At 42.0% G+C, this 16791-nt stretch overlaps 1 protein-coding gene and 1 long non-coding RNA gene across 5 annotated transcripts in view; one reads left to right on the top strand and one right to left on the bottom strand.

Annotated features, from left to right (window-relative positions):
- Positions 1 to 13378, bottom strand: part of LOC408958 (nucleolar protein 4-like) — a 92850-nt gene extending 79472 nt beyond the window's left edge. For 2 of the 3 annotated variants that reach the window (XM_006559588.3, XM_006559589.3), the window contains exon 1: positions 12014 to 13378. In XM_006559588.3, coding sequence (XP_006559651.1) covers positions 12014 to 12058 — 45 coding nt within the window. In that variant the 5' untranslated portion in view covers positions 12059 to 13378. The remainder of the gene's footprint in view (positions 1 to 12013) is intronic. The other variant, XM_392487.7, reaches the window with a different exon arrangement.
- The window catches only part of LOC113218945, a 201838-nt gene that overhangs the window by 50380 nt on the left and 134667 nt on the right, over positions 1 to 16791 (top strand). The gene's annotated exons all lie outside the window — the stretch shown is intronic.

Raw genomic sequence — 16791 nt, 5'->3', positions numbered from 1 at the left:
TATACCATAAAGGTAACGAACGATAGCTATAATTTAAGATAATAACGCTTTTTCTCTCTCTCTCTCTGTCTCATCACACGCGAGAAGTTTCTTCAACTTCTTTCTCCATGATCGATATCTCATTTATATCTTCCATTCCTTTTAACATTCGTTCCTTTAATAATCCTTACATATTTCAAAGGGTAGAAATTATTTTCGATACAATCCTCGAGTGAAATTTCAAATTTCGTTTCAAATTATAAGATTAAATTCCACGTTTCGGTTTCGATTCGAGAAAATGAATCTCGTGGAGGATTCACCTCGAAACGAATCCTTGGATAGTATCATCGGTTCGGGGCGAGGAAATGGAATTTCCTACGTGGCGGAGAGCGGCTGGCCGGTGCCTGATGACGGGCTTATCGCCGCTGTTCGTCAACACACGCTCACGCACACGCGCACGCTGTGTCGTCGCAGCTCGGTAGGCGTGTGTGATAGCGAGGTGATGTTTGTTGCTAGCTGTCGGCTGATTCAGGGAGCCATCCGTGTCAAGGTACACCGCATCGACGTCCACACGCGTCCTGTCTCCCTCTCCTTTCCCCTCCTCTTTTCTCCCTTTTTCCTCTCCGAGCGCCGAGTCACGATCGACCGTGTGTGTCGAGTTTAGAGTCTACTCTTTCCAGACTTTTCAACAACCTCCCCTCCCCCAATTTTCGAAAAAAGAAGACCTTCCTTCAACCCTTCGATTTCTCCGTCAAAGAGAAATTTTTTTATCTTCGTGAGAAAGAAATAATAAAAATAATGGAAATGATGAATACACGTTCAAAATGACTCGAATAGTCACGTGTTCAAGGAATTCACGAGAATCTTTACCCTGTAAATTGACTATATGAGGGTGGAGGGTTTGGTTGGGGAGGAGGAAGGGCGTGGTTGCATTATCGCGAGAGATAGAGAGAGAGAGAGAGTGCAGTTTCGGGCTTTTCCCTGGTTGTGGAAGGGGTGGTGACGGAGACACCCTGCCTACTCGACAGTGTGTCCCGGGATTCATGGACAAAAGCGAGCATCGATTGCATCGTTGCTTTTCGCGAAATCGGTTGACACGTTTTGCGATGGCCACCTATTCCGGGCTGGATATCAAAGGTGGAACGTTCCATTAGAACACGTCCGGTGCTTCGTTGTTCGAGCTTTCGAAATGGAGAGATTATTTATTGCTCGTCATTTTTTCAACGATAAATCGAACAACGTTAAAAAAAATTTTGAGGAAAATTGGAATATTTCGGGGAAGATCTTAAGAAGAAGATAAGATCTCTTCGATATCTCTTATCGACAATTGCAACAATTGTCGATATTCTTATCCACGTTTTTATTAGAAAAAAGATATACGTACGAATGTTGCACTTTTGCGAACGATATTCGATAATCGATTGGACGATATTTCGATCGAGAGTTAAATGGAACAGAGTGTAGTGCATGGGGTGTTACGGGCAACAGTTTCGAGAAGGAGAAACGAAGGGGTGGCCTCTTCTACCCCTGCTATACTGGACGAGGTAAGGGCCAGTATGGATTTCCCATAAGATCAGGTACGTTGGAACCGACAATAATGTGCTTTGCTCGCTGCGTGAAAGGGAGCAGGCGGAAAGGGGGTTGAAAAGGGGAAGAAAGCATCCCTCGTTTCAAACGTTGTTCACGTACGTATCCGCTCCAATATTTATCACACAATGCTCTTTTTTTTATCAGTTGTTCCCTCAAGAAGTCCTCGATCCTTTAAATAATAATCGAAAAAATTGTAAGATATATTCCTTTCTTTTTCTATTCTTATATATAAAAATGCAGGAAGAGGATTAGAATTCTAAATGCAAACACTTCCGATTATCGACAAGCCTTTATCGATCGATCGAATATCTTATCTTGATCGCTGCGTGCGACTTTGAATCGCTCGAAAATTCGCGAGAGATAGGAGCTGAAACGGCCATCACCAGTTGCGTGCCACTGCTGGCACGTGTGTAGGTGAGTTAATTGCCCGAACGAACGAGAACGATCGTGCGAATGATAAACTAAGCAAGTCGATGGACAATTGTATCTTTCTCCTCTCAATTACTCGATACGCCGATACTGCGACGAGCACCGTTCAAGAAATCGAACAATTCTTCGAAATTCTTCGACAATTTTTAGGATAGATTTCAAGAAGATTGAAAGAAGGGAAGAGAAATAATTGTCTTTACCTTTCCATTTTTTGAACCATTGGAAATAATTTACAACGATATGTATATATATTTCTCGTCTCTCTTTCTTTCTTTCTTCCTAGACAATTACAAAAAAAGAAGAAGAAGAAGAAGAAATGGAGAATAACATCGCATTAACAAATCAATGCTCAACATTCGAATTCTTTCTACATCTTTCTCTTTTGATAAAAGCAGACCTTACTTCTAAAATTTAAAAAAAAAGAAAATAAAATAAAGAAGAGAAGGAGAGAAAGATATCAAACGTATAGAGAGCACAACGTTGCGGATACGCAGGAGAAGAGGGGAGAAAGAAGAGGGAGGGAGGGGGAAGTGAGAACAAAGAGAAAGCGGGCTTATTGAAAAATAGCGTTTCGCTGGCAAATCGATTTTCCGTCATTTACAAGCTCCATTAAGCTCCTCGAGATCGTCATTAAAGAACGTAACCTCCTCCCCTCCCCCTCCCCCTATGCCAAACCTTCAGCCTTTTGCCACGACTTTCCACGTCCGGTAATTTAATCCTTTAACGAGAGAATCGCACGCCTCATTAACGGCCCCGGGATTCCACGTGCCTTCCGCAGCACAAGGGAACCTTCTGCCCCCCTCCCTCCCCTCCCCTCCCCCTTGTAAAGCAACCTTTAAAAGCTAAAAGGTTCTGTCCGCTTCAAAAGGATATATTTCAAGGATTTTTGTTCTCGTTTCTTTTTCTTTTCGAAAATGGTTCAAAGTTGGAGGGAATTGAAAAAAAAGAAAACTAGGCGCGATCGAATCGAACGGATGGATGGATAGGCGACGCGCGGCCACGTGTCGTCATCACGTTGCCGCGCATCACGTTTTACAACAGAAACATACATACATACACATACACGGGAGACATATACACGCGTTGGATCGTTGGGCCGAAGTTCGAACAATGCCTAATTAAGTGAATTTTGTACTTTGTGTAATCGAGTAAGTTTCACACTGTGCGCGTATTCCGCGTAATTAAGTAAATTCTATATTCAAATTAACTCTCGGTGAAGTTGCAACTTACACGGGTATTAATTTTCCAAAAGGGTTGCACCTTCATCGGTTAAATTTGTTTGGTTAAACTTGAATTCCTTGATTCGTGTGTGTATATGTGTGTATATATGTGTATGTGTGCGTGTGTTTTTTTTTTTTTTTTACAGAAGATGGAAAATATCGTCACGTTTAATCCTCATAAATCCTCGAGTCACTTTCACGTTTTTGCAGGGGGAGGCGAAGAAGAAGAAGCATCGAAGATTACCTTCGAGTGTTTGCCTCTCTTTAAGGGGACAGACACTCCGGCAGGCCGCTCTTTCAAATATAATTTTACATCTTTGCATTCCCATTCATTCATCCTTGTTCCCCTCCCCCACTTTAAATACTTCAAGCATTATTTATTAACCGTCCGGCCGTGAAAGCCGATTGTGCACGCCTTCCTCGACGAGAAAACTCGTCGTTTACCGAAGAAATGCATTCACCTGTACTATACACGCATTCATTGATCCGCGGTGTATATATCCTGCGTCGTATCGATGACAATTTCCAAAACTAGACACGTGTAATTAAATCCTACATCGAGTTAAAATTTAATTCGACGAAACCTCGGTATCGTAACCTCGAAAATCGTAGATGTTCGAAGCGTACATAACCTCAAAAATCATAGATGTACTCGTGCGTCCAGAAAGACGCGATATTTTACAACGTGCGGTGATAAAAGGATAGTATATCAAAATAATATCCCTAATAACGATGAAAAAGTGGACGTATAACGACAAAAGAAATAATACGATAACGAGCGATGGAAAATTCACCGTGATGCTCGGATGGTAAAACAGTGCGTAAAAAAAAGAGAGAGAGAGAGATGGGGAAAAAAAGAATAATGCAAACGCGTATCGCTTTTTCCTCCGCCCGATTTACACTAGGGAATTTCCCCCGGGGAACGTGTCTCCATTGTCGAGAACGTAAAGCGAGGAACGACAACGTATCAAAATTTTCTTATCGACGTCGTCCACGGTCCGGCAGACGATAAATACGAATGTATCTGTCACGGAGGAGTGAATAGAAAAATATTTAACGGATGACTGGACGCGTTACCACGCGTATGAATCAGCCGGTTGGGGACGGCGCGGAAAGGGCGCGAAATATGAAAATGTGCGATTCGATGAAAGCGATAAAAGCGCTCCTTCCTTGCTCGAGCGAACGCGGGAAAAGTTGAGCCGGATTAAACCGAGAATGGACGACAACCACTTTTAAAAGGAAGTAGCAAGGAACGTTGTACTTAATATTTGCATATTTTCGTCCATTTATTTGCATCGTTTTGGACGAAGGGAAAAACAAAGGGAAAATTTTATTTATTAAGAGTGATTCGTGATGCAATTCGAGCGTGGGATATATTTTTATACGTGGGTGGCGTGGGTGTGGAAGGATTCATCAAAATTTTTGACATTTCCTTCCCCACGATTAAACCGTGAATTCGATTGAACCGAACGGGAGGAGTGTTTTTCCTTTCTTTTCCTCTTAAAAAATAAATTTCCAATGGAAATTTTGTTAATAATTGTATACATTTCGCTCGATATTAGATAAACACTATTCTACGTGATATCCTCTCGAAATTTTCAATCCGGCACAATTGGAAAAACAGTTAAATATAAAATTCCTGTAAAATAAAATTTTCCCTCGCTTTATTATCGTTACGCAAGAGAATTTTGATAATTCGGCCAGCCCCCGCTAATAATATCGGTTTAATTGTGCAACAGGGCCCCCCCAATATCAACGTTTTATTGCCGCGAATTATAAATACACCGACACTACATCAAAAATATTATTCCCCCCCGTTCCGTGCAACGCCGCTTCCACTATTTACAAATCCTAAAAGTACCATTAAATCGGGCACGCCAACTATTATTATTTTATAACAAGCAGAAAGCAAGCGGAGAGCAAGCAGCTAATAAAGGCTGGCCACGCGTGAACCGGTGTCGAAAACACACGCGTGCGTACTATTTCGTAATCTCCAGGGTCGTTATTTGCATGGTGATCTTCCATTCATAACAGATACCATTTCACGATCCTAGATATTAGCGGCAACAACAAATATTAATAAGCTGTAATCGTTAATGTTGTGATTCCGTCAGCCCACGTGATTACTATCGTGGGACCAACGTTACCATTTTGTGAATATAAATATGGCTAATTTAGAAACGTCACCTAATATATATATTTGGATACATCTACGGACAATTGGGCAGAGTTTCACGATTCACACTTTGCTCCCTCGATAATTTTTCGAAAAAAAAAGGGACGTTTTTTTAAAAATTCCATAAGCGTGGATAATGCAAAAGATAATAATTTTTTTCAAGTAACAAGGGAGCCGGTGCGGTTAATACGCGTTATCCGCTAATCCAATTCGTGTTAAATGAAAAACGTGCTTCCGTGTCATTTGAAAAGGGCAGGTGCGCCGAATTAACGGGTGAAATTTTAGGAAGCGGCATTATCGTATGCATTTGGGATATGGTCGGATTGTAATGTGTACTTTGACAAAATCCTGAATTATTCTGTATATGGGGAGTGAGAATTTCGGCTATTTCGTGAAAATGGAAGTTTGGTGTTAAAATATTTATAGGGGGTAGAGAAAAACGAATATTTTGAAATTAAGGTTAGATGGGAGAAGAAGGAGAATTGGAAGGTGATTGCGCGTGGAAAATTTAAAAAAAAGAAAGAAATTGTAAAGTTTGAGCGTGCTATTAATAAAATAATTAATAAAATTAATAAAATTTCTTTGATCGTTGGAATAAGGAAAAACGTAGAATTCGAGCTTTGAAGGGCGAATATATATATATATATGTGTGTGTGCATTGATATCGCAGTATAACGTGGCACGATGTACAAAATTAAAATGTACTCCATTCATGTTCCAATAATAATCCACTTTTCCAAAATAATTTATGTGTATTTAAATATATTGTGATTGGAAAGATTAAGCAAATAAATTAAATTTGATCGTATTAAAGATACGATAATCCGTCGTTCGATAAACTGTTTACACGGATTAATTCTGTTTGAAATTCCCTTGAGCACGATTACAAAGTTTGAATAAAGATAAATCTTCCGAATCGCGGAAGGAATTCAACAGTTTAATATAATAATCGATGGACTTTGCGAAACATTAATAAAACATTAAATCAACTTTCCTCCAAAGCCAATTTAAACTTCGAAACCACCGAGACGATTCGTTCTCGTATCAATGAAACTACTTTCCCCCTTCTCCTTTCCTTTCGAAACTTTGCACGATCGAAAAGATCGCGAAATCACCATGACGCGTACCACCCCCCATACTGGAGTGGAGATCAGAAATAGCGCGTGCTTTCTTAATTACCTCGTTCCCCGCACGATCGACGCGGCTGAAAGGGTGAGCGTACGGCGCAAGCGCGTGAAAAACTTTCGAACGCTAGCGGGAAGAAGGCCTGGTTCGTTTCGTCGTCGAGGCGACAACGAACGAAAGGGAGTCGAGAAGGAAGATTGATTGGCCGACGGCGGGTATACGCGACCGAAAGAGAGAAACAAGAGTGGCGGTGGAAGGAGGGGGACGGAGAGGGAGGGAGGGAGGAGCAGAAAAAGACGGGCGAAGGAAGACGAGCCGAGGGAGAGAGTTGGAAAAATATAACCTGTTGGACCGTGAGGGAGCGAGAGTTGCGCAGGCGCGAACAGGACGAACGATTCAGTGAACGACAGCGAGAAAGGGAGAAGGAAAAGAGAGGCGATGGAGCGAGACAGAGTTCGTTCGTTCGTTCGTTCGAGAAGGGAAGGGAAGGGAAGGGAAGGAGAGAAGGGGATTCGAGAGAAGAGAACGGAAAGAGACGGTGTACGGAGAGGGAGAAGGACGCAGACGTCCCGAACCTGCCTCAACTCCGACTTGACTTTCGCGGTTCGATTCTGATCGGATCGATCTAACTAGCGCGCCGGCAAGCAAACCAGCCACCGGTATTTACTGTTGCTCTCTTCGTCGCACGCGCGCAACCTGTACCGTTCCCTCGTGCCTTCACCGACCGTTTATCATGTGTTGCATCGCGTTCGATCGGCGTGAGTCGTGATCATTCTTCAACCGGGACCATTTGTCCTTCCTTTTGCCATTTTTCTTTCGCGTTTTTTTCTTTTTTTTTTTTTTTTTTGTTTCGCTTCGTCTCTCGTCTGCCGGTCTTCTTCGGATCGAGATGAAGAATTTGCACGAATTAGGAGAGCGGATGGGAAGCGATTCGTATTCGTTCGGATTTGTAGATTTCTTTGACTTTTTTAAACGATGAAATATATTACGCGGAAAAGTTTGTCTTTTATCAAAGGGTATTGGATAAAGTAAAAAATTTTCTAATTGTTTTAGACTTCGTATGATTCATCACGCCTTTTTTATGCCTTGCAAGCATTACATCTCTGTAAAAGCGGAAACAAACTTTCGAAACTTTTCGAAACTGCAAATACACCTCATCTCTCTCTCTCTCTCTAAGTTTTGATAATTATAAAAGTTACGTTTAGTTGAAAGTACCTGTATAAAATAAAAATTTTATACTTTTTTATTTTAGAACATAACATTTTTTTTTTAGATATTGATCGGTCAATAATTCAAATTCATCCTTTTCTACAATCCCTGAATACAAACAAAAAAAGGAAACAATTTTAAAATTACTCTTGCCAAATAAATTATTCTTTTCTCGCCCAACTGGCCAACCCCAGCTCGTCATCATGACTCATGCCACAAATCTCTCAAATTGAAACCAATTGAGACGAAAAAAAGAAAAGAAAGAAAGAGAGAAAGAAAAAGAAAAAAATACACAATTTCGAACGAATTCATTTTTATCAGCCAAAATTTATCCTCGATTTTTAAATTTTTAAACTCGCCAAGTGCGCCGAATCCCTTTCACCGGCCTCTTATCCGGGGTCGGAAAAAGGAAATAAAAATAGAGGCGCGGTGCGGCGCCCGGAATAAACCGGCGACGCTGTTAATTCTAATTGTAACGCAAAACCAAAACATTTGTTCCGCCCGGCAAACGTTGAGGGGGGAGGGGAGGGGAGGGGAGGGTCTCGATTTTGTTCTGAATTATCCAGCGAAATTTCCCCGGCTGGCGAATTGTTGGAAATTTCACCGTTTCAACGATGGACAAAAGGGCGGCAGCGGCCGCGCGAAAGATTCAAAGGCAAAACGAGCACACTTTTCGAATCGATCATCATTGTTACACCGTTGCGAGGGATGGAGTATGGTTTTTCGAGCTAAATACGACCGGATTAATTTATGCAACCGGATCGATCGATCGACTAATGGAGTCGAGGGGAGGGGAGGGTTGGGTATATTCGGCGAGTCTGCGAATTTTCCACCGAATTTTATTTCATTTTTTCCGGGGAGGAAACAATTTTTATTTCTTCTTCTTCTTTCTCTTTTCGTGAAGAAAATTTGACAGATTTTTTGGAAATGCTTCACGAAAGGAATAATAAATTTTATTTTTGTTAAATAATCGAATTAAGAATATCGTGAAAATATTTTTAAAGCGATTATTAAACTTATGATATTTTTGATAAATGAAAAAAAATATGAAAGAAGAAGAAGAATTGGCGATTTCCAAATATTTTGTCGTATTTGGAGAAATTCAAAAAAAAAAAAAAAAGAAAGAAAGAAAGCAATATGCACATAGTATAAAGATTTTTAAATACGAATTTAGAACGAGTGAATAAAATTTAAAAAATAAATATTAAACTATGAAGCGACGAGAAAGGATCTATTGGAAAAAAAAAAAATACATTTCCAATAAGGACGATATTTTCATTTTGAAATCGTGTTTTCCCTGTTTCTTTCAAAACATTTCCCTAAACCCTATGGCCGCGTGCAACGTATGCAATTAATCGGAGGTTTTAATGATGTTTCGGCCACCCTATCTGCACGCCACCCACAAAATTACATTTCCGCGTCAATTATTCCGGGGACACGAATAATTAGAATAGATATATCCGGGGGACGAATCGAAAATATGCAAATACAATAATAAAATAACATTCCGTTGCGATCGACACCCCTTTTTAACAAGTGTCCCGTAACCTAAAACACTTGAAATATTAATGAAATCGCAGAAAGCATGAATTACGATTAATACGAAGCGTAAATAGTGAATTCGAAATGAATTTGATTTCATTTTATTACCATATTACTTACACAAATGATCACGTTTCAATCATTTCAAATATTATTATTTTTAGAAAGAAAAAAAAAAAAAAAATATTCATTCGATGTTTCTCAATGAACTACTACGACTCCGATATCGTTATTTTCTATTCACGCTTTAATTAGAATATTTTAAATGGATTAGCAAAAATTATATTAGAATTATGTATTTGCAAATAATTCGTATTATTAAACGTGTTCTTTTCCTTTGTATTATTTGTATGGTAATCGATGAATATTCGCCAAATATTCTCAAGAATTTCATTTTCTTCATCTTTTTGTATAGGTAATATGTAATAGAATATAATTTAATGTGAGAATGAAACGATAAGTTGACAAATATATATATTTTATTCAAAAGGAAGAGATCTAATAATTATTTATATTTGCATCTAATGTCTATGCAAGATGCTAGAAAAATTATTAATTACCTTTTAAACATCGCTTAATTTTAATTAACTTATTATTTCATTTCTTATATATATATTACACTTTATCTTATTTTATTTCATTCCCCATTCTAAATTCTATTATACCGATTATAACTACCAGAAAAAGAAAAAAAAAATAAAAATAATAATTTTTAAAACACAATGGATCCCATTCTAAAATATTCCATTTGTCCTTTTTTTAAAAATTAACTTATTTCATTTTCTTTAATTCTCTCTGTAAAAATATTATTTTAAAGAAACTATAACGTGCATGATAAGTACATATTTATGCAAATATAAATTTTATTGTGTTATTTACGAACGAATTTGAGTCATGAAAATGGAAATATTCTTTTTTTGGAGGCATTCAAAGAGTTAAATAACACGCGGTTGAATGAGACGCAGAAATTCCATATCGATGTGACTGGTCACGGAGATTCTTCAATCAAGCACGTGCTTGATCGAGCTCCCTGGAAACGCGATCCACGGATTATCTTTCGTGCAGAAGATATAGAAGACCTAATCTGGCCGAGAAAAAGAAAAAGTTCCGCGATAAGTATGATCCAACAAGTTCGTCATCGGGTATCGTCGATTTCTGCGATTCGCGTGTCGTCAAGTGAATACCCGTTATTCTGCGACGTTTCCCTAATCTATCGTACACTGAGAAAAATGCCAAGACGAAATTTATGTTATTTTTAATGCTCGATAAAATTTTGAAATATAAAATTTAAGAAATCGAAAATAAAGAAAATTAACTAAAATTAAGATTATTAAAAAAAAAAGAAGAAAAATGAAAGAAAAAAATTTTCAATATCCTCCCGTATAGTTCATTGTAACGTATATATACAGTTACACGAGAGAAACTTAGTAGTAGCAAGTGAAACGTAAATGTAATCAAAGTACAAAGGATTAATTACACAAAGTAATTAAAATTGCGTTAATTTATGACTCGATTTACGTGAAATTATTGGTAATATGGTGAACTTGAGGCAAACAGTAGCTTTCACGTAACTCCAAAATTTGATTTAATCTTTTATACAATGAAAGAAATTACAATAATTTAATAGTACGTTAATTTATAAATATCTTGTGTAATTTATTTGTTGTATACCAACTTATTGTTATAACAATTTATCACGAAAACAAGAATTTCTCCTTTAAAAATTACAAATAGATATTACCGCTTTCATTTTTTAACAAATATTTATCGAATATATATTTTCAAATGGAAAATCAGATTATCCAATAAGATTACCCAATATACTCGTCAACACGACACGGATAAAAAGCAATAATATCAAATAAAGGAAAGAACCATACAAATTATCTATCGAACAAACGTGTAATAAAATTGATCGAAGTTTACGTTTACGTTTCGTTTAACAATAACTGTCTCATTGATACCAAGTATTCCAATTTTTTTTTTATAAAAGAATAAAAAAAAGGAATAGAAAAATAAAATTGGAACTAGGTACTCGTATACGGGGTATGTGTATAAAAAGGTTATCCAAACAGTTCGAAAAACAAAAATTGGAAATAACGACGCAGGCAACGGTTAATGAGTCAATACGCGTTAAGTGTTACCCTCGCAACTTTCCTGCGCGCGCGTCCCCCTCCGACGAAAATTCGTGTAACTCTTTCAATTAAAACTTTCGCGCGCGGTTCATCTTTCCCCCACTCCCGGGGTTTCGACTGGCTCGTCCGCCACTCCAAAAAACATGGAGAGAGAGAGAAAAAATTAGAGTGCAACGGAATAATGAGTTGCACGAGAAATGAACGCGACCTGGCGGCAGAAAACTCCAATTTTCCGAGCAACATATAGGCATATCCCCCTCCCCTCCCTTCGTCCCCCTCCCCCTTCTCCCCTCTCGCCCCGTTCACATTACGAACATTTCTCGTTCGTCCACTTTGTGATATTTCTCTCTCTTTATCGTATCGCGATTTAAAAGTACAAGCGTCGCGCTCGCCCGACACAGTTATACTATACACGCAACGACACGACGCGAGTGGAAGAAAAGAAAATGACAACCTTGAACCTCGAGCCGTTATAGTCCGTGAGTTAAACTTTGACTCGCCAACAACTTTTTGCTATATCTCGGCGCAACGCCGAGAATTGCATTGCAGACCCTCGCCGCGGAAAAAGTTCGATCACGTGGCGATACGGTGACGATCGGTCGACTCACCTTGTGATGCTGCATGATGGCAGTGGCCTTTCGCTTGGCGGACATATTCAGTCCCGACGTGTGCGTCTTTCTTTTCCTCGTGGAGCGGCGACCGTGTTTCCGTCTCTTTTCCCTCGCCCCGTCCCTATTCCGCAGTTGTTCCCTGTCTCGCTCGTCGTGCTATCGGCTTATAGGTTTTCCCTTTTGGCTTGGCCGTCACTCTACTCGCACCCCCGAAAGCACGAATAATCTCGCGAAACAAAAGCGGAGTCCGATGTTCTTTTATTCGTTTCACTTCTTTCGGTCGATCTGCCGCAGCTGTCCTTGTCGTTGGTTCAACCGCGAAACGATAACACGAATTGTACATACACGTATACGTTGTACAAAGAAAGAGAGAACGTACTTTACGAGAGAGATGTTGTAAATACGTCTCGGAGGCACGTTTTACTCACAAACTTTCTCAGAGTTCTCGGTTTTAGTTCTGCCTCTTTCCGACACTCGCACACCGTCTCTCTCTTTGGTTGGACTCGTACACACAACACGCGCTCTGTCCTTGTCCCGCGCACAACCCGCGAACCTTAAGCTCGCGCACAACAACACCACGCAGCGGCGCCGCGAACCGCCGTGATAAAATTCCCGCGGTTACTGCAGGTGTCGACGGTGTAGACAACGGTGCGAGTGAAAAAAAAGGGCCGGGTACCCGCACGAAAACTGTCTCGTAGTCGAGCGATTCGACTTTCCGCTCACGTACACGATACTCCACGGACGAGTTACCTCTATAAAGTCCATCGAGCCGATGCAACACTGCCGGAATCGCGATCAGCTGGTCGATCGAAAGGTTCGTACATCACGCAGGGACAAGGACGCACAGATGTAACAGGCAACGCCACCGTTAAACTTTCGAAATAAAATGGTGGGCTGCGAGCGAGCACGGTAATAATCAGTATCTTCCAGTCTCGGTAAAAACGTTATACACTTGGGAACGGTATGCCCGCGAATACACCAAGGACGTACTGTCCGCAACACACAGTAAACAAGAGGAAAAATGTCGCGTTCTTTCTCTCGTGTGAGGTACGCTCGTGTTCCTCGTGTGCACGTCGAATGCCCGCGCACGCCGCTAGTTTGAACTGTCGTCGTAAATGGTCGTCTCGGATACACTGGTGGCGTCGATCGTGTTCCTTCTCGTTTATCGCCAATTTCCACACGGATTCGGCCGACTCGGTCTATCGTACGTACGCGAGCAGGGAACGAGAATTATGTGGGAAAAAGGAACGTGTGTCGTTCCCCCGTTTCTAGTGCGAGTGGTAATAGAGCGCCACGCTCCTAGACGAAGTTATAGAACGTCCTCGCATCACGAGCGCTCACGGCAAACTGGCGACTGGCGACGCGGCGGCGACCCCCCTCCCTCGCCTACCTCATCCTTTCCACTACTCTCCTCACCGCCTCCGCACCACTCCCCTGTTCCTCGCAACTCCCCCACGTCTCCTCATCCCAACCACGCCAACCTCACTCTACGTTTCACCCATACCCCACTCTCCCTTTCCTTCTCTTTCCCTATTGCGCGCCGGCACACGCTCTCTCTCTCTCTCTCGCCCGCTCTCTGCCACACTCTCCTCCCTCTCCCCCCGTACCCTAGCCCCTTTACCCATTCCCTCGTCCCGTCTCTGTCTCTCCCTCATGCCGCGCCCTGCTATGACCCGTACCGCTCTCACTCCCCAACGGTCCTCCTCGAACGCGTCAACCCTCTCTCCTTCACCCCTGGTGTTCCTTTCTGGTCTCTCTATCCCCGTCTCTCTCCCGCACCCACCGTTCCCTGATACCTCGTCCTATCTCCCTCTCCCTCTCTCTCTCTCTCTCTCCCTCACTCCATCTGCCGCTATCTCTCGGTTCAGCCAACTGTCCGTCTTCCTTTTCCACCGTTCCAGCGCCCTCGCCGGTTCGCCTCGACCCTCCCCGGCCCGCGGCGGCGGTGGCAGAGCGGAGGCGGTAAGGTAGGGTCTGTCACCATCAGAACACCGAAGGGGCCGGTGGACGGGTAACTCTCCGAGGGAAAGGAGGGATCGAAAGAGGCGCAAGGGGCCGCACACCGGCATCCACGGGGCTTTCGTGGCGAGGGGGGGGTCGGGGGAAGAGCGCGAGAGAGTACCTTTGGCTGATGGGTGTTGGGGTGAAGGGGGACACAGGCAGAGGAGTGTTGCGCTGCGAGGGGGCAAGGGGCGCCGGCACTCATCGGCCGAAGGGGCTTCCACGGGTGTGTTAGGCTTGTGCTTAGGAGGGTATGTGCACGCCACTGCTCACCTATCTCCCTCTCTCTATCTACCTATCTATCTATCTTTCTCTCTCTCTCTCTCTTTCTCTTTCTCTATGAACACGTCCGTAGCTGTATGGGATACGTGTGGACGGACGATCCGCGCTCTCCGTTGCTAGCCGTCTATCTCTACGCCCATCTCTGTCCACTGCCCTCTTTCCCTTCTATGCCCGTCACTCTCTCTCTGTCTCTCTCTCTCTCTCGTAGCCACTGCTCGAGCCACGGACCGTGTGTGCGATATCGTTGCGCGAGACTCCACCATGTATATATATATATATATATATATACGTGTATATGATATATAGCAACGTGTGTGCGCACCGCGACCTACACGCACGCCGCTTGATGATGACGAGTCATCCACGAGAGGCGAGTCTCGAGTGCGTGTTCCACCACGGCTCTTTAATGGCCCGTCTTTCGAGTTATTAGCCGGACGAGCTAACGGCCTATGCCTCGACCACCTGCGGGCTTGATAAGGGAGAATACGAGGTTCTACGGGGGTGTCCTGCTTTCACTCTGCCAGGCACCAGGTATAGTATCGGTTTTTACAACGGTCACTTTGTTCACGGTGGCTCGAGACTGAATGAAGTCTCGAGCAGAAATACGCGCTTCTTCGCATTACGGGAAAGAACAATCTAAACTATTCCGTCTATTGGCTACAATGTGCACCAAGAAGATGTATATATATATAGCTTGAAGTTTTTTTGAATTATTCGTGTAAAGAAACTCGTTCTTGCTTGTACTTTATACCGATGGAATTCTTGAAGAGAATTTTAATTTTAGTTTTACTTATAGCAGTCGAGTTATTATAGTGTATCAATCGAAAATAGTCTCAACGTTAAATATTAAAGGTTGTTTTTAAGTGGAAAAAATTACAAGTACAAGTTGTTTCGATTTTTCCCCTAAATTTACAGTCCTTTTGTCTCGTGTTTCGACAAACATAACCGATATTTTTCAAATCGTAGGAATAATTTATAGGGAACGTGATTTAATTTCCTAATTAAGCTTGTCCTTTCCAAGCCACGATATCACCGGTTTATTTGCCGGCACGTTGTGATTAGGATCGATCGTTCGACAAACGGTACAGGCACAATTCTCGCAAAAGTGAAGAAGAAAGCTAGGGAAACTTTACCTTATCGCGACTATTGTGAAATAACACGGGACGAAATATGGGACGGGTGAGCGAGGGTTCATAGAAACTTGATATTCCCTGCCAACATACATCACCTGACGTTCCCTACACCCTACAGGTCGGGACCATCTTCCATTATCTATAATCTCTTTGACGTACCTGCATCAAGAATTGACACTTGAAGTTTTACCGTTACCTTCAATCCCTCCAGTTGACGAAAGGTGCGTCGTAAAAACCTAACCGCGCCTAAACCCAACCTAAAACCAATTATCCCACGATTTTTCGTTTCCTTTTCGACGAATGAAAACCAATCGCTCCGATTTACCACCCGTCCCCCTCTCCTTTTCTTTCGGTGTTATATCGGCCGACAGTTTCGCATCGGGGGCTGTCCAAATCTCTAAAACTGCGTCCACGGTTTTATTAGCCACAGTTCATATTTCATACCAAGGATCCCCCTGTATATATTTATACAGGATGACTCAGAAAATACACGCCGATTTATCAAACGGATATTTCATATTTCTCGTTGGATTTTAATTCTATATTCAATTATATTATATTAATTTCTTCTTTTTATAAGAAATTTGTCTTCAAGAGCCAAATTCGAGAATGAAAGATATGTAACTTGAAAAAAAATACAGAAACGTATACAATTTTTTGAAAACTCTTTAAAGGCAAGACTCTCGAAAGATATTTTCACGAAGATTCAAATCGATTATCCTTTCCGAAATTACGTTCTCTCAGAGACGCCCGTTTTCTGAATCACCCTGTATCCATCCATAATCAGATTAAACCTTGCGGTGCACCCTTTTTAAACGGAGCCGCTCGTTGACCGACGAATCGAAAAAAGGAAAGAAAGAAGGAAGGAAGGAAGGAAGGAAGGAAGGAAGGGGACGAGATTGTTTCTAATTCCTCCCCGCGCCGATTGGGGGGGAGAGGAGGCTTATCGTACACGCGATAACGATCTAAGCAACAGTTTGCCGCGGGGGCGGAAAACTTCGGGACACGCGGCGCCGCGCATAAAAAAGCTCGAAACTTTCCGGTGAAAGTGCGATCTTCCGCTTTCGATTCGACTACCGCCTCCCATCGGGGGAGGGGGAGGGGAAGGGAGGAGGCAGCGTCACCCACCGCCTCCCCTCTTCCTCCCCTCACGGTGTGTACGTACGAGAGAAATTCACCCGCCGTTCGATCGACCGCCTTTTTTTCCTCTCTTTCGTTTCCTTGCGAATTCGATTGGCTTCGTTTCGATTTCTTTTCTTTTTTTGGAGGAGACTGAAATGTTGAAGGCATCAAATTCTTACGTCTGATTGTGAAAATTGTTACTCGAAAAATTTTGAATGATTATGGAATCAGGAAGGG

The sequence above is a fragment of the Apis mellifera genome, linkage group LG8 (assembly GCF_003254395.2).
Source record: "Apis mellifera strain DH4 linkage group LG8, Amel_HAv3.1, whole genome shotgun sequence".
Taxonomy (NCBI): Eukaryota; Metazoa; Arthropoda; class Insecta; order Hymenoptera; family Apidae; genus Apis; species Apis mellifera.
This window is presented reverse-complemented; position numbering and strand designations above follow the sequence as displayed.